Source organism: Pantherophis guttatus, chromosome 3 (genome assembly GCF_059756535.1).
Source record: "Pantherophis guttatus breed Tessera chromosome 3, ASM5975653v1, whole genome shotgun sequence".
NCBI lineage: Eukaryota > Metazoa > Chordata > Lepidosauria > Squamata > Colubridae > Pantherophis > Pantherophis guttatus.
In genome coordinates, this window is record NC_142065.1 from 210,133,005 (window position 1) to 210,155,697 (window position 22,693).

The window sequence follows — 22,693 nt, forward strand, 5'->3', positions numbered from 1 at the left end:
TTTTTAAACTGATTGACATTTTCTTCATCAATCTTCTGCCAAATTGGCACGGAGTTCCCTTATCCCGGTGTTTTTCAACTTCAGAAGTTTTAAGGCATGTGGACTTCAAATCCCATTGAATGTCCCATTGCGGACAATGGGTTTGCTGGATGACCACCGTAACGAAGGTTGTGAAATCCGATTTTTCATCTGGGTGACCTGTTTTACAACTGTCACAAATTACAACCATAATGGACAGGCTCCATTACAGTTGTAAATTGAGTACTATCTGTATCTTTTTAAAAATGCTGTGCAGGAAATTGCTTTCTGCCTATTAAAATGTGCCTGTTCTGTTTATCAGAAAGCAAGTTTGAGTTTCCAGGTGCCAGTTCAGTTATCGTGAAGATATTAATGGTGAAGGATTAATGGTAGTGTGCGGCGGCAGCCAAAAAAGCTAATACAATTCTTGGTTGTATGAACAGAAGCATAGAAGCCTTCGTAAGGCCACACCTGGAATGCTGCATCCAGTTTTGGTCACCACATTACAAAAAAGATGTTGAGACTTTGGAAAAAGTGCAGAAAAGAGCAACTAAGATGGTTAAAGGCCTGGAGACAAAATTATATGAAGAACAGCTGAAGGATTTGGGCATATACCTAGTCTACAGAAAATGGGGGCAACATGATAGTAATATTCCAGTATTTGAGGGGCTGCCACATAAAGGAGGGGGTCAACTTATTTCCCAAAGCACCAGAAGTACTTTACTTTACTTTACTTTATTCAAATTTCTATACCGCCCTTCTCCTTTCGGACTCAGGGCGGTGAACAGCCAAGATAAAAACATCTATACAAAACATCACAGTTAAAAAATAAAGTTAAAATAATTTATAAATTTGGCCCATAATTTAAAACTTGTCAATTTAAAATCAATATTAAAATTTTAAAACTAACCCTAAAATCAAGACAGACCGGCTAACTGGAAAAAATAAGTTTTTAGGGCCCGACGAAAAATCCGAAGGTCGGAGATCACTCGTATCTCTGGGGGTAGATTGTTCCATAGGGTAGGTGCCACCTAGAACTGAGGAGAAATTTCCTGACAGTGAGGACAATTAACCAGTGGAATGGAAGTTGCCTCCAGAAATTGTGGGTGCTCCATCACTGGAAGTTTTTAAGAAGAGATTGGACAATCACTTGACTGAAATGCTATAGGATATAGCATTTGCTTGAGCAAGGGATTGGACTAGAAGATCTCCAAGGTCCCTTCCAGCTCTATTCTGATTGATCAATTGATTGGTTAATGATATAATACATTTGATGTAATCAGACCCCAGGTACTTATTATCATACGTGGTGGACTTGTATGAAAGCAAGAAAATATTGGAAGAAAATACATACTTGGTTGGAAAAGATGATTGAGCAACATATAGATCTGAAACCAGAAATATTTTTATTGGGTATAATGCCGGAGGGTTATGATAAAGGGACTATATATTTAGTTTTGCATATACTGACAGCAGCAAGGATCATATTTACACAATGTTGGAAAAATGAGGACACTCCCATCAGATGAGGATGTAATTAGGAAAATACTAGACTGTGCAGAGATGGACAGATTGACTTTAAAAATAAAAGACAAAGAAGACACAGAATATTACTTGATATGGAATAGTTTTTATGAGTGGTTAGAGATAAGAGGTAGAAATTAGATGAAGAAAGATTATTGCTATGCATGAATTAAATATAAAAATGGTTTATAATTATAAATATGCAGATAATTAACAGAATTATAAATAAGCTAATATAAAGAGAAATTTAGCCAAAACTATTCTGTTACTTTATTATTGTATACCGGTATAACCGGTATACGTGTTGATATTTCTTTTTGTTCTCTCTTTGTTTTTCTTTTGTAAATGATATACTCTGGCAATACACTGTATTCAAAATGTTAATGAATAATAATTTTAAAAAATACATTTGAAATACCAAAACGTTTAAAAATTACCAAGAGAACGATGCAGTTTTATATATATATGTATAAAAGTTATGGTGATTCGTTGGTTTTCCTTTCTTTCCAGATACTTACTTGTATTTTAACGGAACGAAAAATTGTCTTCTTCTGCTCTGACTGGGCGCTGCTGACCCTCATATCCGAATGCTTCATGTTGTACATCCATCCTATTCAGTGGCAACACACGTTTGTACCAATCCTATCCCGTCAGATGCTGGATTTTGTCATGGCCCCCACCTCCTTCCTGATGGGCTGTCACATCGACCACTTTGAGGAAGTTTGCAAGGTTGGTTGGGAATTATTTCTAGATCCACAATTTATTTATTTATGAATGTTTTTTAATCCTATCTTTATTATTTTATATGTGTGTCAAGGCAGTGAGCATACCTAATATCCTTCTTTCTTCTGCATTCCCTATATCAGCAACCTTGTGGTTGTTGGGTTGAGCTGAGAAGGAGGAATTGATCCAGTGTCACCCAGCTGGCTTTCATGTCTAAGGTGGGGCCAGATCTCACCATCACCTGGTGATTGGCCCAAAGTCACCCAGTTGGCTTTCATGCCTCAGGCAATACTAGAACTCATCATCATCTGGTGTTTAGCTCACGGGCACCCACCTCTTTCATGCCTAAGGCAGGACTAGAACTCACCATTTCCTGGTGATTGGCCCAAAGTCACCCAGCTAGCTTTTGTGTCTAAGGCTCTCAAACATCACTGATACCTTTGTACAAGCTTCAGAGAAAGCTGCAACCAACTTGCATTTGTTTATCCGGTTGATAAAAATATTATTTGCTATTGCTACATATTCAGGAAATCTCTTAACCACATTTTATCAGCTTGTCAATTACGGGATGCATTTAGATTTTTAAAATGTGCTATCCAATCCCCTGCGGCGTACGTGTTACAGGATCTTGACAGAAGAATTTAAAAAAAAAAATGTCTTAGGGGAAAAAAGTGGCGTCCTGTTTTTGATTTTGATTTGATTTGATTTTACTAAAAAACACATATGTTGGTGATTTAATATCCCTAAATTAGGTCAGTAGATTTACTCTGGCTGAGCGGGCAGACCAGATCTGCTGCCCCTTGGCTCTCAAATCCCAAGGAGACAGCCCCCCCCCCCACCCGCCTTCTCTGTACCACTTTGGGCCTATGCAACTTTGTGCTAATGCCCTTGTAACCTCCAGATTAGACTACTACAAACATATGCTCTGCATGGGCTGCCCTTGAAGACTGTTCGGAAACTTCAACTGCTGGCAGAATGTAGCCGTGCCATGCAATATCACACCTGCATGAGCTACCTTGTTTACTAGTGTGTTTCCAGGGGCAATTCAAGGTATGTTGTGGCCTCTTGGCCGCCGGCCCCTCCAGCAGCCGAATCAGAGGAGGAGGAGGAGGCGTGGGAGTCAGGGTCAGCATCAAGGCAACAGGAGAGCTCGGAGGAGGAAGAAGGAATGGAACTGGCAGAGAGAGAGAGAGAGAGACAGAAGCGGAGCCTGGGCCCTCCATCAGCCCTCAGATGGAGAGTCAACAGCTCCCAGGTCTGGAAGTAGCTGATGAGGAAGAGGAAGAACAGCTGGGTCCAGTGCCTGACGCACGGATGCGCAGAAGGCAGAGGAGAGGAGAGCAGTGGAAATCCATGGGCTGATCCTTGGGAAGGAAGAGCCACCTCTGCTAACGAAGCTCCACCCTAGCTCTGGGGATAAAAGGCAGGGGGCGGAGATGAATAGATGTGGCAGATTCATCTCTCTGCCGGACAGACGTTAACCAGCATTGAGAGAGAAACTTTTTGCAGGGGCTGCCAGCACTCCTAATAAAGGAATCTTTGAGTTAACTTCAGAGGGTTGGTTGTGTTTGGGGAGCTGGGTCAGAACAAGGTGCTGGTAGTTACCTATAAAGCCATACATGTCTTGGGACCAGGGTACCTGAGGGATTGCCTTTTTCCAAGAGTTTCTACCCATCCAATTAGATAAAAAAGGATGGGCATTTGATTCTCTGATCAAACGCAGAACCCATCAGCCAAAGAATGTCAGCTGATGGCTAGGAGATGGGGGTCCCCCCCCCCACAACAGCCCCTGCTCTCTGGGAATTAGAATGGCCCCAATCCTGTTAGCCTTCCGTAAAGCTTTAAAGATGCTCAAGGGACCTCCCACCTCACTCTATAGTTTGTTTCCAAAAAAAGTATTAGTTTATCAAACTATAATTGTCAATGTATAAGAGTTCATGAATTGGAATAGACATGGTAACAGGTCAGCCAATGGGGACTGTTTGGTGACCCAGACAGCTTGGAGCCTGGGCGTGGGTTAGGTTCGCTGATCTGTATAATCAGAGCAATCCATCTCTGCTAACTCCATTCAACTTTTGCAACCACCACATTCTTAACAGGCCAGATGTGTTGCTTATGTGTGCTCAAGTTAGAGGCTTTAGTGTTGTTTAGAGTTTTAATGGCTTTTATTGTTTTAAAATGTTTTTAAGTTTTTTTATTGCAATGTATGTTTCTCAATTGTGAGCCGCCCTGCGTCGTTTGCTGAGATGGGAGGATATAAAGACAACAACTTTCTGAATCTATGACTCATGAGATTGTTGTGGTCTGCCGGCAGCCTGTGGAGTTGTGAGGAGGCTGGGCCAGTCCTGGAGTCTGGGGAAAGCTCGGACGAGAGCTCTGCGTCAGAGGCAGAGAGGGGGCCAGGGCCATCTATGAGTTATGTGCTGACTCCGGAGCCTCCAGAGTCGGACATCAGAGAGGCAGAGGAACAGGGGGAGCCTGTTCCCAGTGCACACATGTGCAGAGCTGTCAGAAGGCAAGAATAGTTAAAACAAAAGGGGCGACTCAGGAGTAAGGCTTGGAGATGATTGGCCTCTCCCATAAAACATAAAGAAAGAGCAAAGGCACATGGGTCTTTGCAGGAAGCAACGTTGTTGATGGTGTCGGTTTGTACTTTGAAGCTCCATATTTGACTCTGTGTTTCCATGTGGCCTTGCCAAGATAATTGCCAATTAGGTCTTTGGCAGCGTGTCAAAGAAGATAAAGGTGGGTGTTTACCAGTCTTATCCGAAGGACTGTTGGACTATTTATAAACTCTTGGTGATTCAGCACGTGCTGTGAATGAAAGTAATTCACAGCCGTTAAAATAAAAATAAAAGGGTTTTGGGGACTAATTGTGTGCTTTTTACTATTTCAGGAAGCCTAGGTCAGAACAGAGATTGAAATTCAGAACTCCTAGCAAATGTGCCCATAGAGCTCATTATTTTACTTCACTTTGGCCGATGGGTTTCCAGATTAACATATTTATGATAATATGCATTTAAGCAACAATTAGAGAGTGGGGTGGTGAATGCATCACACTAGAAACTAGTAGCCTTAGGCAGAAAGCCAGCTAAGTGACCTTAGGCCAGCCACTTTCTCTCAGCCCCAGGAAGGAGACAATGGCAAACCGCTTCTGAAGAACCTTGCCAAGAAAACTGCAGGGAATTTTCTAGGCGGCCTCTGAGAATAGGACACAGCTGAGTGGAGGGGAGCTAAAATTAGCCAAAAGGCAACTGGACTTTCTTTTTTCTTTGAAAACGTTTTGCTTCTCATTCAAAAAGCTTCTTCAGTTCTGACTTCAGTTCTTGGATGAGAAGCGAAACATTTTCAAAGTAAAAAAACAAAACAAAGTCTAGTTGCCCTTTGGAAAAGCACCTTTGGGTGACCTGGACGATAGAGAATCTCCACTTACAAGCTAAAATTAAAATTGTTTCTGTTCTTAGTCTGCCAAGGGTGACATCTGCCATAGTGGATTGTTAACTTCTATTTTTAACTATCAACCTTCCCATTTTTTTTTTGTAACAACCAAGGAAGCCGACGACTTAATTCTCATTAACATCGATACTGGCGATATCGCTCAATCCAAGTCCTCTGAAGAGGAAACCGACGTTCCAGATGTTCCAGCAGAAGCAGCCAGGATTTTTATAGCACGGTAAAAATCAAGATTATTTTGCTTGCTTCCATGAATAAGGTTCTGAAAAGCCAGAAGAAAAGATGTGGCTGGATTTACAAACCTTGATTTATAGGGTGAGGGTTAATGGCTGAAACTATGCTTGGCAACTGGCATGTACTTAGGATGGGGCCATATGATCCCCTTTTTCAACCTCCTGACAAGTAAAGCCAATGGGGAAGCCAAAAATATTGGGCTCCATTATGGTTATGAGTCAAGGGCTTACAGTCACAAAAAAGAAGGACTAGGGATGACATGATAGCAGTATTCCAATATTTAGGGGGCTGCCACAAAAAAGAGAAGGATCAAATTATTCTCCAAAGCACCTGAGGGCAGGATAAGAAACAATGGATGGAAACCAGGGTGGATTTGATTTAAATCGAGTTGATTTAAATCACAATTTAAATCATGATTTAAATCACTAATAAAAAAGCTTGATTTAAATCAACTTGATTTAAATCCTAATTTTTAAAGAGCAACTGTCATCTCTGCTACTCCTTTGACCCGCTGTTGACTCACCGAGAGTCCCAGTGTTGCAGAATATACAGCCTCATGCTACATAACTAAGCTCCATTTCATGCTGAATAAACTAAATTATGTATCTTAAATAGAAATCTATCTTACGATAGATTTTTACCCCAAAAGTTTTTTATTAAAATAAATTCGATAAAAATAAAAAAAATGATTTAAATAAAAAAAAATCCGATTTAAATAAAAAAAATCTGATTTTTTTGATTTTTTTAAAAAAATCATTGATTTTTACCCACCCTGATGGAAACTAAATAAGGAGAGAAGCAACCTGGAATTAAGGAGAAACTTCCTAACAGTGATGACAATTAACCCGTGGAACAACTTGCCTCCAGAAGTTGTGGGTGCTCCATCGCTGGAGGTTTTCAAGAAGAGATTGGACCACCATTTGTCTGAAATGATAGGTTGCTTGAACAGGGGGTTGGACTAGAAGGACCTCCAAGGTAGAGATGAAATCCAGCAGGTTCTGTCAGGTTCTGGAGAACCGGTAGCGGAAATTTTGAGTAGTTCAGAGAACTGGCAAATACCATCTCTGGCTGGCCCCAGAGTGGGGAGGGAATGGGGATTTTGCAATATCCTCCCCCTGCCACGCCCACCAAGCCACGCCCACAGAACCGGTAAGGAAAATTTTTTGAATTTCATCTCTGCTCCAAGGTCTCTTCCAGCTCTGTTCTGATTGATTGGCTCCTTGTAATGAGCCATTGCTCTTTTTCCCCCCGCAGATCTGAAAACCTTCAACTGCACTATGACCTCGCACTCTGCCATCTGGGAACCTTCACGGACTTCATCGAAATCCAAGGGCGACGAAGAACTTGGCAACACAAGCTGAATTCTGAAATTCAACAGATTGCCTTGCAGTTAATTGTCAATATTTTTAGGTGGGTATCCCAAAGATTTCCTTTCAGAGGCCTTTAGCTCTTTCCTCCTCCTTCATAAGGTAAGGTTTCCCTTGCATGTATGTGCCAGTCGTTCCCGACTCTAGAGGGCGGTGCTCATCTCCATTTCAAAGCCAAAGAGCCAGTGCTGATTGAAGACGTCTCCGTGGTCATGTGGCCGGCATGACTCAATGCCAAAAGTGCACGGAACACTGTTACCTTCCCACCAAAGGTGGTCCCTATGTTTCTACTTGCATTTTTACGTGCTTTCGAACTGCTAGGTTGGCAGAAGCTGGGACAAGTAACAGGAGCTCACCTCATTATGTGGCGCTAGGGATTCAAACCGTGAACTGCTGACCTTTCGATCGACAAGCTCAGCGTCTTAGCCACTGAGCCACCTTTCCTCCTCCATACCTTCATCTATTCAGAAACTGCAACCCTTCTTTAAGTGAAGGGATCAGAGAGGTTGCTCTTTTGCGCCTCGAGAGAGTATTCTAGATGGATTCATTTGAGGATCCGTGAGTTTGCGTCCCTGGCTTAATAAGAAGATAAAACTTTTTTGCAAATTATTCTTCTTCTAAACACTACCATTGTCTTTTAATGCCAACTGGTGAACGTTTCCAATATTTATAGATGTCTTTCCGTGGACCGGAGATTTGTGATTTTGCATGCTGCCTGCATTCCATGGAGGGAGCTTCACCCCGTGGCCCGGGGGGAGGGGGAAGGGGGGACGGGGTTGGGAATCCCTGGTTTAAAATACACCAAAGTTTCAGTATGCAAAATGTTATAAAGAAAGGAAGAATTTTTATACAGAAAGAAAAGTGCTTCCATTGATAACGTTTCTATCCATACTCCCACTAAATTTTTTTTAAAAAATTTTGTGGTAAACCCGTTTTATCAACAGGGAGGTGAAAGACCACTTGAACTATGAACACAGAGTCTTTAACAGTGAAGAATTCTTAAAGACAAGAGCAATAAATGATCAGCCTTTTTACAGAAAGGTAAGCCGGAGCTTAACATAAATTGTTCCACTTGTTCATGTTGTAATTTTTTAAAAAAACACACCAAACGTTTATTTGACCTGTAGTTTTACATAATTGAATCTGAGTCTTCCAATATCTCAGGGACTGCCACAAAGAAGAGGGAGTCCAACTATTCTCCAAAGCACCTGAGGGTAGGACAAGAAGCAATGGGTGGAAACTCATCAAGGAGAGAAGCAATTTAGAACTCAGGAGAAATTTCCTGACAGAACAATTAATAAGTGGAACAACTTGCCTGCAGAAATTGTGAATGCCCCAACACTGGAGGCTTTTAAGAAGATGTTGGATAACCATTTATCTGAAGTGGTGTAGGGTTTCCTGCCTGGGAAGGGGGTTGGACTAGAAGACCTCCAAGGTCCCTTCCAACTCTTATTCTATTCTATTCTATTCTAATCTTTTGAGGAAAGCATGCATATCCAGACATTTTACATCTTGTTTCTGCCAAAATATTTGTTAGATTAAGTGTTGTACCTTATGATTCTTGACGAATGTATCTTTTCTTTTATGTACACTGAGAGTGTATGCACCAAAGACAAATTCCTTGTGTGTCCAATCACACTTGGCCAATAAAAGCCATTTAAAACTCTTTTAAAATTCCATTCCACTCCACTCCACTCCACTCCACTCCATTCCATTCCATTCCATGTTATTATTCTATTCTATTCTATTCTATTCTATTCTATTCTATTCTATTCTATTCTATTCTATTCTATTCTATTCTATTCTAATTCCTGTTCCTGTTCCTGTTCCTGTTCCTGTTCCTGTTCCTGTTCCTGTTCCTGTTCCTGTTCCTGTTCCTGTTCCTGTTCTATTTACTGAAGTCATTATTTTTAAACTGTTTTTAAATTTTGTATGTTCTGTTTTATTTTGGCTGTTCACCGCCCTGAGTCCTGCTGGAGAAGGGCGGTATACAAATTAAAACAAATAAATAAAAACAAATAAATTTGTCTGGCATAACTATAGAATTAACTTTTAGAATATACTATTTTATATATTCAATTACTTAGGTGCCATCAAGTTGTTGTTGACTCTTAATGACCACATAGAATGTAAAAAATACAACAGTGACTGTTGCTGTAGCAGTCCTACTTTAAGCATGCAATAATATAGTCTAAAGGAGAAACTCCTGCAACATTTGCTCTCAGCTATAATCTAGCACAGTGGTGATACAGATAGTCCTTGACTTATGACCACAATTGAGGCCCAAAATTTCGGTTGTTAAGCAAGACACTTGTTACGTGAATTTTGCCCCATTTTATGACCTTACCTGCCACAGCTGTTATGTGAGTCACTGCGGTTGTTAAATTAGAAACATCATTACCATGTGAATCTGACTTCCCCATTGACTTGGCTTGCCAGAGGGTCCCAAACGGAAATTACATGTCCCTGGGGAGGTGGGGGGGGGGGGTTGTGGGCGAACTGGTTGTTACAACCGGCAGCAGTCCACCACTGGGGATGCTGCAATGGTCGTAAGTGTGAGAAACGGTCAAAAGTCACTTTTTTCAATGCCTCTGTAACTTTGAACGGTCACTAAATGATTCTGTAACTTCGAACCGTCACTAAATGAATGGTTGTAAGTCGAGGACTACCTGTACTGTGGGTGATGTCTTCCCTTGTGTTTTTGCAGGTACTGGAAACGTACATGTTCCATTCTTTCCTCAAAGCCCGCCTTAACGGAAGGATGGATGCCTTTGCTTACCTGGAGCAGAGCACCCAAAATGAAGAAGACAGGTGAGCCTCTTCTGGATCATGTCGGTTATGTTCTTGTCTGCGTAAAGCCTACCCTGGAATGCACAACAGTAGTTTTGTCCTGGAGAATGATTGATGTATGTGTGTATGTGTGTGTATCACTGGTGGGTTGCTCCCGGTTCGCACCAGTTCGCAAGAACCGGTAGTAAAAATTTGTAGTAGTTCAGAGAACCGGTAATAACATTGGCTGGCCACGCCCGCAAATCGGTCCCGGTGTGGTCGCCGCTCGCTTACCCTGCCCACCTCATCAGAGGCTTTTTTTTTTTTTTTTTACTTTTAAAAGCATTTTTTCTACAACCTCTTTAGCCAAAAAAAATGCTTTTAAAAGTTTAAAAAAAAGCCTCTGATGATCGTGCGGCTCAGCTGGGATCGTCAGAGGCTTTTAAAATCATTTTTTTCTACAACCTCTTCAGCCGAAGAGGTTGTAGGAAAGAAAAAAAGCCTTTAAAAGCCTCTGGCGAACCCAGCTGAGTTGCCTGATCATCAGAGGCTTTTAAAAGCATTTTTTTCTGCAACCTCCTAAGATTGTAGAAAAAATGCTTTTAAAAGTAAAAAATAAAAAAAAAAGTTGGCCACACCCACCCAGTCACATTACCCCCCACCACCAAGCGACGCCCACAAAATAAGCCACGCCCACAGAACCAGTAGTAAAAAATTTTAGAACCCACCCCTGGTGTGTATACATTATACAGGTAGTCCTTGATTTACGACTGCAATTGAGCCCAGAATTTATGCTGCTAAGTGAATCATTTGTTAAGTGAGTTTGCCCCATTTTACGACTTTTCTTGCCCCAATTGAATCACTGCATTTGTGAAGTTAGTAATATGGGTTGTTAAGTGAATCTGGCTCTCCCTTGTCCGAAGGACGCAAAAGCGAATCACGTGACCCCAGGACACTGCCACCGTCATAAATATGAGTCAGTTGACAAGCGTCTGAATTTTCATCACCCGACCATGGGGGATGCTGCGAAAGGGTCATAAGTGTGAAAAACGTCCCTAGGTCCCTTTTTTCCAGTGCTGCTGTAACTTCGAACGGTCACTAAACGAACCGTTGTAATTCGAGGACCAACTGTATGTTTCTTCCTTTAGATTCAACTTCCTGGTTGGTAACCCGAGAAGGCTAACGATGGAGAAAATGATTTCTAAAAGATTTAATCCTCAGTACATGCTCAGCCGGCGCATGGGGATGAGTCTGCCTGACCTGAACGACATTAAGCAGAGCGGCGGCCCGACGAGGAATTTATCCCTTCGAAGCGTAAACACTACACAAGGCAAGATGAAGAAACGCCTCCCAGCTGCCATGGCTGCCTGATTTATTTCAGTAGAAACCCCCGGCATGGATTGATGTTATTCACATTGTAGGTTAGCGAGCGAGAAGAAAAGGCTCAGATAATTTGAAATACGACATAAAAATCACGGAGAAGAGCCAAAGTCTGCCTCAACTTTTTATTTCGTTTAACTTTTTTTTTTAAATTGAGTTATAGAGTATTATAAAATACAAAATGCAAAAGTAAATAGAAGAGCAGTGAGGGGGGAGGGGAAAGGGGGAAGAGAAGTGAGGAAGGGTAAGAAAGAAAAAGAATAAAAAGCATTGACTTTCGACTCCTCCTGTTACAGTAAAATAAGGCATTAGCATCAAACCACAACTTTTTGCTTTTTCATCCTAATATGAAATGTCATTTCTATAAAGTCTAATCAGTAAATCAGAGTTTCATTCTTTTTGACATCAAGCACGAAGTTCAGAAGGGGTTTCCATGTGGAAACAAAAGTACTTATGCTCTTTTCTTTAACCCTTCTCCAGCTTTTTAGAACATAGACCTAGTTCACGAGATTCCACCTGGCCTGTGTCTAGGATAGGATAGGATAGGATAGGATAGGATAGGATAGGATAGGGGGGAGGGGAGGGGAGGGGAGGGGAGGGGAGGGGAGAGGAGAGGAGAGGAGAGGAGAGGAGAGGAGAGGAGAGGAGAGGAGAGGAGAAGAATTAGAAGAGGAGAGGAGAGGAGAGGAGAGGAGAGGAGAGGAGAGGAGAGGGAGAAGAGAAGAGAAGAAAAGAGAATATAAGAATAGAATATGGAATAGAGAAGAGAAAAGAGAATAAAGATAATGTAGTGGAATAGAATAGAATAGAATAGAATAGAATAGAATAGAATAGAATAGGGACAGGGAGAGGGAGAGGGAGAGGGAATTAGAATTAGAATTAGAATTAGAATTCTTTATTGGCCAAGTATGATCGGTGCATAAGCTCTCAGTGTACATAGGAGATACAATTGATAAATCATGATCATAGTCATCATAAATACATTCATCTTGAATCCTAAGATACAACAATTAGTGATAGTCATAGGATACTAAATGAGCAATCAAAATCATACTAGGAAACTAAATAAAAAAATACAAATCATAAAGATACAAGCAACAAGATTATAGTCATAAGTATAAAGGAAGATAGGTAATAGGAAGGATGAGAAGAATAATAGTAATACAGTCTTAGTAAATAGTTTGACAGTGTTGTCAGAATTAGTTGTTTAGCAGAGTGATGGCATGCGGGGAAAAAGTGTCCTTGTGTCTATTTGTTCTGGTGTGCAATACTCTATAACGTCTACAGGTATTCCTCGATTTATGACTATAATTGAGCCCAGAATTATGTTCATAAGTCATTGGGGTCATTAAGTGGATCACCATATGACCTTGCCTGACTTTACAACCTATTTTGTGGGGGTTGTTAAGAACGTGCTCATTTAATGAAGGTATTTTAACCAGGGGGAAGGGAGTTTTTTTGCCAAAAAACCAGAAGTAGACACCAGTTTCCAGCTAAGAAATTCCAAAAATTGTGGAAACATGACTGCGGAGGTGGCCAAAATGTGGACTACTTGTCAAGCACCCAAAATGTGATCGTGTCACCCTGGGCGGATGCCCATCAGAACTTTGAAACCGGCTCATAAATTCTGGGGAGATCTGTCATAACTTTGAACGGTTATAAACATCAGGTCATAATTAGAGGACTAACTTTAGAATGAAGTTCGGGTGTTTTTCATGACTTCCTCTACTCTTGTCACTTTTGTGCTTGAAGAATTGAGTTCCAGAAGGAATATAGATTAGAGCAGTGATGACTAATCTTTTTGTCATCGCGTGCCAAAAGCGAGGAGAGCGTGGGGGGTCGCACGTGTGTGCGCTCACACCCATAATTCTATGCGACCCACCCCCTGCGCATGCGTGCGCAATCCCCCGTGCTCCCCCCGCTTTTGGCATAGTGGGCCTGGTAGGCCCGTTTTTCGCTCTCCCCAGGCTCCAGAGCCTCCCTAGGAGCCTGGGGAGGGTGAAAACGGCCTTCTCCATCCCTCCAGAAGCCGGAAATGGCCCATTTTCCAACTTCCGGTGGGACCGAAAGTCGGCAAACGGGCCGTTTCTGGCCTCCAGAGGGCTTCGGGGGGGGGGAAGGCTGTTTTTGCCCTCCCCAGGCTCCTAGAAAGGCTCTGGAGCCTGGGGAGAGCGAAAAATGGGCCTTCCCCACCCCCCCCAGGCAGGAAACAGCCTGTTTCCATACTTCCAGTGGCCCCAGAAGGCCCGAAAATCAGCTGGTCGGCGCGCGCATATACGCCAGAGCTAAGCTCACGTGCCCACCGATATGGCTCCACGTGCCACAGGTTCGCCATCACGGGATTAGAGAATAAGAGTTCAAAATGTTTGATTTGTGATTGACTTGTGAGCCTCCAGGTGGATGTTAAAAATACGTAGAGGGTTGCATTGCAGGAGAAAAGACCGGCTTCAGATTTTCTCTCTTCCTTGATGTCTTGAATGGATCTTTTTTTTTTGAAAGCCACTGTATCGTAAAATTCTCTTGATTTACTGATAAAGAAGAATTGTTGCTCAGGGATGAAATCCTTGCAGATGTTTCGGTATCCAAGTAGGTAACATTGTCAGTGCTAGAAGGAAGTGGGGATTTGACAAGTGGGTAGAAGGCGAGGAAGAGGAGGAAAGGTAGAATAGAGGGAGGAGGAGGAGGAGGAAGAAGGATAGAGTAGTGTAGAATAGAGGAAGGAGAAGGAAGAGGAGGAAGACTGAGGTCCTTGGTGTTCTCCGAGCTTGGTGGTTTTCTTGTAGATGTTTCATTACCAAACTAGGTAACATCATCAGTGCTAGAAGGAAGTGGGGATTTGCCGAGTGGTGAGAAGAAGAGGAGGAGGAGGAAAGGTAGAGGAGAGGAGGAGGAAGAAGTCTGTGAGGTCCCTGGTGTTCTCTGAACTTGGTTGTTTTCTTGCAATGTTTCATTACCCAAACTACCGTATTTTTCTGAGTATAAGATGCACCCTTTTCCCCCCTAAAAGGGGGTGAAAATTTAGGTGCGTCTTATACACCGAATGTAGCCCTGCCCACCCACTGGCCCCACCCTTTGGCCTCTGCCTCGCAGCAGTTACCTCCTTGCAAGCCAACAGCAAGAAAAAACAGCCCCTTTCAGCTTTAGCACATCCTAATTAGCACAAGTTGATTGGCTCGGTCTCTCGACTCAGCTGATTGGCTCTCAGCTGTTTTGCGCAGGGCTCTGCTGCTTGCTGCAAAGAGGTAAATTGCTGGAGCAGATTTTCTTTTCCTTGTGCTAATCAAGCTATGCTGAAAACGAAAATGAAAGTAAAGCGGGCTGTTTGCTGTTTGCTGCAACGAGGCAAAATTGTGCAGAGGCAGATTTCTTTTTCTTCTTTTCCTCACCAAAAAAGATAGGTGCGTCTTATACCCCGAAAAATGACACCAGAACATTAACAGGAACCCTTGTCACCTTTTTTTTGTAACTGTCTCTCCCCCCTTCTCCTCCTTTTTTCTAGCTAAAAGATCGATTTCGAAACCCATCAGCACTTTCAAGATTCCAGAAATCCATTTCCCACTGCTGGGTCAGTGCGTCCAGTCCTATTACGTCGACTTCAGTAACCATCTCAGCAGAGCCATCACCATTCTGTCCCCGGAGAACTCCGCGCTTCTAGCGAGATATTTTTACCTTCGGGGACTTATAAATCTGATGCAAAAGAAATTCCTAAGCGCCCTTTCGGACTTCCAAAATCTGTACAAGACGGACATCAGGATATTCCCGACGGACCTCGTGAGAAAAATGATCGAAGGACTCCCACCGCTGGATCGCTCCCAGGCGGATCAGAAACCCGAACTGAAAAGGTTGATCAGTCATCTACTGGACAAACAGAGAGAAGTCGCCAAAACCGACGACCACGTGAAGAAATTTGAGTTGCCCAAAACTCACATGCAGGTGAACGACTTTGTGAAGCGGATCCAGGAATCTGGGATTGTCAAAGATACTGACACCATCTATCGGTTGTTTGATGCGTTAACCGTAGGTAAGTTGGGACAAAAACGAGAGAAAAATTTACTCCCTGGTTAGAAACCTTTGTGAGAATTCCCAAAGGTGCTTTTTTCAAGAGGCAACTGGACCAGGGGTGAAATGTAAAATTTGTTAACTACCGGTTCTGTGGGCGTGGCTTGGTGCTGGTGGGGGGGGGGTAATGTGACGGTGGGCGTGACCAACTTTTTTTTTTTTTTTTAACTTTTCAAAGCATTTTTTTCTACAACCTCTTTGGCCGAAGAGATTGCAAAAAAAATGCTTTTAAAAGCCTCTCTGATGATCAGGCAACACAGCTGGGATTGTCAGAGAGGCTTTTCAAAGCATTTTTTTTACCACCTCTTTGGCTGAAGAGGTTGCAGAAAAAAAATGCTTTTAAAAGCCTCTCTGCCGATCAGGCAACACAGCTGGGATCGTCAGAGGCTTTTCAAAGCATTTTTTTTACCACCTCTTCGGCTGAAGAGGTTGCAGAAAAAAAATGCTTTTAAAAGTTAAAAAAAAAAGCCTCTGATGATCGTGCGGCTCAGCTGGGCATGGTGGGGAGGGGGTGCAGGGATTTTTGCTACCGGTTCTTGGAACCACCCGCCGCCATGGCTACCGGATCAAGTGATCCGGTCCGAACGGGGAGCATTTCACCCCTGAACTGGACTTTCTTTGAAGATGTTTCGCTTCTCACTCAAGAAGCTTCTTCAGCTCCGACTGGATGGTGGGGAATGGAAGGATTGATACTCCTTGCAGACAGCTGGTCATTTGCATCCTTTTAGAGGGTCCTTGAGGCCTCTTGGAGGTTTATCTGTGTCCTCAGGGTCACCTTTGACCATCCAGTCAGAGCCGAAGAAGCTCCTTGGATGAGAAGCGAAACGTCTTCAAAGAAAAACCAGAAAGTCCAGTTGCCTCTTGAAAAAGCACTTTTGGGACAACCATGACCTGGAGGACTGAGAATCTCCATAGACATTTCGTGAGAATTTTTCCAGCTCTTTTATGTTTTTCTGTCATGAATATAGATCCTATTTTTATGCACAGGTAGTCCTTGATTTACAACAGTTCACTGAGTGACCGTTTGAAGTGATTAAAAAAGTGATTATGAACATTTTTCACACTTAATGACCATTGCAGTAGGAAAGGTCGTAAAATGGGGCAAAATTCACTTAATGTCTCATTTAGCAACAGTAATTTTTGGGCTCAGTTGTGGTTGTAAGTCGAGAGCTACCTGTACTTATTTATTAACTTTATTTGACACCCACCTCAGTAAGGATCCTACACTTGGATAGATGTGTCCTCTCTTGTTGGCTCAGGCAGCTTTCCTGGAGCCTGGGGAGGGCGAAAACAGCCTCCCCCACCCACCCCGGATGCCCTCCGGAGGCCGGAAACAGCTGGTTTCCTGACTTCCGGTAGGCCCGTTTTTCACCCTCCCCAGGCTCCAGAGGCTTTCTTGGAGCCTGGGGAGGGCGAAAACAGCCTCCCCACCCCCTGGAAGCCCTCCGGAGGCCAGAAACGGCCTCCCAGAGCCTCCGTGTGAGCCCAGTACTTACCTGGCATCCAAAACGGGCTGTGTGGAGGAGAAGGGTGGCATGGGCGGGGCCAGCCGAAAATTAGTTGGCCAGCGTGCGCATGTGTGCTGGAGCTGAGTTAGGACAATAGCTCGCGTGCCCAGAGATACGGCTCTGCATGCCACCTGTGGCACGTGCCACAGGTTCACCATCACAGCCCTATACCATTTCAGACAAGTGGCTGTCCATTGTCTTCTTAAAAAAAAATGAAGCACCCTCAACTTCTGGTGGCAAGCTGTTCCACTGGTTAATTTGCCTCACTGTTATGAAGTTTCTCCTCAATTCCGGGTTGCTCCTCTCCTTCATTAGTTTCCATCCATTGTTTCTTGTCTTGCCTTCTAGTACTTTGGAAAATAAGTTGACCCCTTCCTCTTTGTGGCAGCCCCTCAAATACTGGAATACTGCAATTCATCCATCCATCCATCCATTCATTTTCTATAGCAACCCATCTAACGCAATTAACTTTCTACCCACCGGGCATTGTCAACCGGAATATTGTGCTTGACTTAATAGCAATAATAAATTTTCAGCTCCAGAAATCTGGGTGGAGGAGGAAGTAGAGTCCTCGTACTTTTGCCCCTTGATTTTCCTTCCCTGTCCTTGGCCTTCACTCATCCACGCACAGTTTCTGCAGCAGTGGTCACGTTCCATCTGCCCCTTGGTCTGTTTCGCTTTATAGCACATCACTCTGAAGACAGTTTGGCACCCGGAACAAGGAAAACCTTTCAAATGAATGGAATTGAGGGAGGAGGAAATAATCCCAGAGCAGCTCAGGACAACTGTTTAAAAGGTGGTCCTTGACTTACAGTAAGTGTAGGAAGCAACCATCAGAGTTGAGTCATAGCTCCCCTTTCTCAGATAGGCCATAACTGGGAATGTTCACCAAGCAAACGGGCATAAATCAAGGACTGCCTCTACAGGCAGTCCTTGACTTACAACAGTTCATTTATTGACCGTTAGAAGTTAGAAAGGCACTGGGAAAAAAAGCGGCACGACCATTTTTCACACTTACAACGGTGCATCACCACGGTGACGTGATCAAAATTCGGATGCTTGGCAACCGATTCATAATTATGACGGTCGCAAGGTCACATAATCTCCTTTTGCGACATTCTGACAAGCAAAGTCCATGGGGAAGCCAGATTCACTTAACAGCCAAGTTACGAACTTGACAAGAGCAATGATTCACTTAACTCTGGGGAGAAAGGTCATAAAATGGGACAAAACTCACTTAACAACCATCTCACTCAGCAACATTAATTTTGGGTTCAGTTGGGGTTGTAAGTTGAGGACTACTTGTATACAGTCTCCCTTTAAAATTATACTGGGCAGCCAACACATTTCCCCTCTTTTTGTAACATTTAATGTACAGGAGATCTAAAAACGTTCACTACGGTAAACATTTTCTTCATTTTTTTAAGGGCAGCAAAAACAAATTGACCCGGAAACATTTAAAGACTTTTATACCTACTGGAAGGAAACGGAAGGAGAAGCTCAGGACGTCAACCTGCCGCCGAGAGTCATAGAACACCTGGACAAAAACGAGTGTGTTTACAAGTTATCCAGCTCGGTCAAAACGAACAAAGGAGTTGGCAAAATTGCACTGACCCCGAAACGCCTGTTTTTGTTGACGGAAGGCGCTTGTCCCGGCTATCAAGACATCGCAACTTTCAGAGATATAGAGGTGAGCCCCAGTGGTGAAATCCTCCTCGGATCGCCACTGGTTTGCTGCCCGTGCATGTGTGGTGCGCGCCAAATGTGCGCTTTGTGCGGAAAAAGAAGACTTCCTTAGGTAAGTAGAATAGCAAGGGGGGAACAGCTGTGCTGCGTGATTTCCTGCTTTCTAGCGAAGCTAAATTGCACGGCACAGCTGATCGTCGGAAATACCGGTTCGGACGAACCGTTAGCTTTTTTTTAAACTACTGGTTCACCCGAACCGATAGCTAAATACCAGTTTGCCGAACTGGTAGCGTTTTTAAACTACCCCGGTTCGCCCGAACTGGTAGCTTTTTTTTTAAAGTATTGGTTTGCCCGAACCGGTAGTTTTTATCACTACCGATTCGCCCGAACCAGAGCGAACTGGTAGCATTTCAAACTTAGCCCAACAAAAGCACAGGTAATGTTCGACTTACGACCGTTCATTTCGTGACCGCTCAGCGTTATAACGGCACCTGAAAAAGGGATTTATGACCGTTTTTCACACTCGCGACCCTGAATGAAAACAGAACTGTGTGTGTGTGTGTGGCCTTATTGTGGTTCTCAGCTCTTCCTTTTCTACGTTTTCCCCTGCAGGAAGTGAGGAATACCACCGTCACTTTTCTTCTCCTCAGGATTCCCACCCTGAAGATAAAAGTCAAGTACAAAAAGGACGTTTTTGAAGCAAATCTGAAGTCCGAGTGCGATCTTTGGCACTTGATGGTGAAAGAGATGTGCGCTGGCAAGAAAATGGCAGATGATCACAAGGTTCGGAATGTTGCATGAATTAACAACATGTCCAAACTTTTTGCAATCTTTCATCTTCTCAGATTCATATTTAATGTGACTTTTCCAGATGGCAAGATTAATAATTGAGCAAGGAAGGCAACTGTCCTCTGAGCTTCCATATTAATGAAGCTTAACGTCTTCACTGCTGTGGTTCAGACAGTTTGTTGGAAGCTTTTATCTCTTCAATTCTTCCGAATTTTTCTTACATGCAGCATTCGTGTTCCTTGGTTTGTTTTTATTCTGACCCACCACAAGTAACATCAGAAATATATAACATTACAAAAATTGCTTTGTAAATGAATAATGCTCCAGAGATATAGTAAAAAATGTGTCAGGGTTCCGACTGATGCCCGTGCTTTCGAACTGCTAGGTTGGCAGAAGCTGGGACAAGTAACGGGAGCTCACTCTGTTACGCGGCAGTAGGGATTCGAACCGCTGCACTGCCGACCTTTCGATCGACAAGCTCAGCATCTTAGCCACTGAGCCACCGCGTTCCCCCCCCCTTCACTCACGTTCCCTATTAGTGGGTGAACAATCCAACGCTTGGTGAATTCTGCTTCACAATGATAGGAAGAGCAGAGTATATATACCGTATTATTCGGAGTATAAGACACACTTTTCCCCCCCCTAAAAGAGGGTGAAAATTTGGGTGCATCTTATACACTGAATGTAACCTTTCCCACCCGCCGGCCCCTTTGGCCTCTGCCTCCCAGCAATTTACCTCCTTGCAGCAAACAGCCCGTTTCAGCTTCAGCACAGCCTGATTAGCACAAGCAGCTGATTGTCGATTGGATCGGCCTCCCGACCCACAGCTGTTTCAGGCTGCAGGAATTGCCATTGCCTATTGCCGTGTGGGCCTCTGCTGTTTGCTGCAAGGAGGCAAATTGCTGGGAGGCAGAGGCAGATTTCTTTTTCTTGGTTTCTTCCCCAAAAACGGTAGGTGCATCTTATAGTCCAGAGCGTATTATACTCCAAAAAATACGGTAGTTTCTAGTTCTTCGAATTTCCAAACTCTTTCCAAAGAATGTTATTTAAAGATGCCAAGCATTACATCTCCCTGGATTTATTTATTTCAAATGTCTCCTCCTGCTTTATTAATCAATTATATTGATTCATCTTTAAGGATCCAAAGAATTTCAGATTGGAAGGGAGGTCTTGTAGTCCAGCCCCCTGGGTTTTAATTGAATTTGTCTCTTCCAGAACCCCAAACATGTGTCAGACTTCGATGCTATCTCAAAATAAATGAATTTCCAAACTGCCAATCTTTAAGGAAATATTTTCTTTAATTGAGCACAGCCACCGGATCATGACTCGATGCGGACAAGACTGACCTTTTGCCCCCCAATCCCTCCCTTTCCGATCCCCAAATCTCTGCTTCTCATTGGCTATCTTCCAAGTCATTCTTCAGACTTCTTGTCTCGTCATTTCCCAGGAATGTCTCCCCCCCTTCATTTCCACGACAACCCGGCTTCAAAGGGATTTAGCAGGCAAAAGTTCAGAGCTTATCTCTCTCTCTCCTCTGCTCTCTATGCCAGCGTCGAAGCGCTGACAACATGGGCTTCTTCTGCCCAAGAATGGAGAGTTCTAGTTTTAAGGAGTAAAATCTGCAATTCCGCATTCGTATTTGGATTTCTGACGTGCAGAATATTCTATATTAAGTGGCCCAGAACTTCATCCATGATTCTCATGTGCATAGCATGTGCAGGTTACAATCAGGGTTTTGTGTCATCCGGTTGTTCATCTCAAAATCCCATCCCTTCCCTTCCAGGATCCACAGTATCTTCAACAAGCCCTCACCAACGTTCTTCTGATGGATGCGGTAGTGGGTTCTCTGCAGTCCTCCAAAATAATCTATGCAGCTTCGAAGCTATCTTACTTTGACAGGATGAAGAACGAAGGTGAATTGATGGGTCATTTACAGTAGATAATACTCTTTTCATCATCGCCTTTTAATGACCCCATAATCCCTTGCGGGAAGGGATTATGGGCAACTGAATGGAGTTGAGTGTTTACTGGCCGGATGCCCTTCCTGTCGCCAGTGCGGAGTTATATTCAGCAGATATATGGTAATCTCAACATGCCCGGAGAGAGAAATATCTGCCTCTACCTAGGATTGAACTCACAGCCTCCTGATTGTGAGGCGAGAGCTCCACCTCTAGGCCACACCGCACCACTCAATAGATAATACTCTTTTGGTAGTGTGAATTGTGTGGCCTTCTTTACACTCTTGTGTTGGATGGTAGCAGAGTTGCAAGTGGCCGTAATTACCTCCTAGTTATGAAGGATACGAAGAATTGCTATATATGTGGCTTTCTCTGTGGAGAGCTTGCCTTTCCAACCTGATCTATCTTCTCTCAGTTCTTTCTGTAAGTTTTTGGCTCTATAACCATCTTCAAACGTGCATTTGTCCTTTTTGTCCAGTGCCCATGATGGTCCCCAAAACCACGTCTGAAACACTAAAGCACAAGATCAACCCATCAGCTGGTGAAACGTTCCCACAAGCAGTGGAAGTCTTGCTGTATACACCAGGTATGGAACTGAAGGTGGCCTCACCTTATGTGATGACCCAGGGCGTGGCACGAAGGCAACACAGCCAGAGAACCAGTATGAGTCCCTTTATTGGCACCAACTTTGCCCCCAACGTCCCGTTTACTCTCTGGCCTGGAGAAAAGCTCTCCCACAAACCTGTAGCAGCTTCTGTCTGCAGATACTCCAGTCCAAACACTGTAAGCAGAATGAGTGCAAATCAATCACTCCGGCAGGACAAGATAATGAGTCCCAGAAGCGAAGAATAATTCCAGCAAGACGAGATAAGCACACAGTAGTACGGCACTAATTCAAACAGTCAGGAGGAAGGCCAGGAATGCAGGCCCCACTCTCAACACTAGATGAATTCAGCATTTGTTCCTGACAAACACCCCTCCCAACTGCCTCTCCTTTAAACTCCATCCCCAGGTGTGCCTTGTGAAGGGAATCAGAACCCTTTCCTTCCTCGTAAACCACGCAACCCACGTTGCTCTCTTCTGCGTTCTTCTCTGTGCGCCCTAGGATGAGGAGGGAGTGGGCCTTGGTCTTCATCTGAACCCCCTCTCCCTTGTTCTACCTCTCTCCTGCTCTGCCCAGCCTGACTTTGCCCTTCCCCAGGTTCCTCCACAGCCGACGGAGCCA

At 43.6% G+C, this 22,693-nt stretch overlaps 1 protein-coding gene across 1 annotated transcript in view; it reads left to right on the forward strand.

The window, feature by feature from the left end:
• The window catches only part of DENND3 (DENN domain containing 3), a 47,577-nt gene that overhangs the window by 17,165 nt on the left and 7,719 nt on the right, over positions 1-22,693 (forward strand). The window contains exons 7-17 of the mRNA XM_087890948.1: positions 2,053-2,271; positions 5,817-5,938; positions 7,207-7,362; positions 8,264-8,360; positions 10,027-10,130; positions 11,237-11,418; positions 14,968-15,489; positions 18,463-18,725; positions 19,334-19,504; positions 21,294-21,423; positions 21,947-22,054. Coding sequence (XP_087747074.1) covers positions 2,053-2,271; positions 5,817-5,938; positions 7,207-7,362; positions 8,264-8,360; positions 10,027-10,130; positions 11,237-11,418; positions 14,968-15,489; positions 18,463-18,725; positions 19,334-19,504; positions 21,294-21,423; positions 21,947-22,054 — 2,074 coding nt within the window. The remainder of the gene's footprint in view (positions 1-2,052; positions 2,272-5,816; positions 5,939-7,206; positions 7,363-8,263; positions 8,361-10,026; positions 10,131-11,236; positions 11,419-14,967; positions 15,490-18,462; positions 18,726-19,333; positions 19,505-21,293; positions 21,424-21,946; positions 22,055-22,693) is intronic.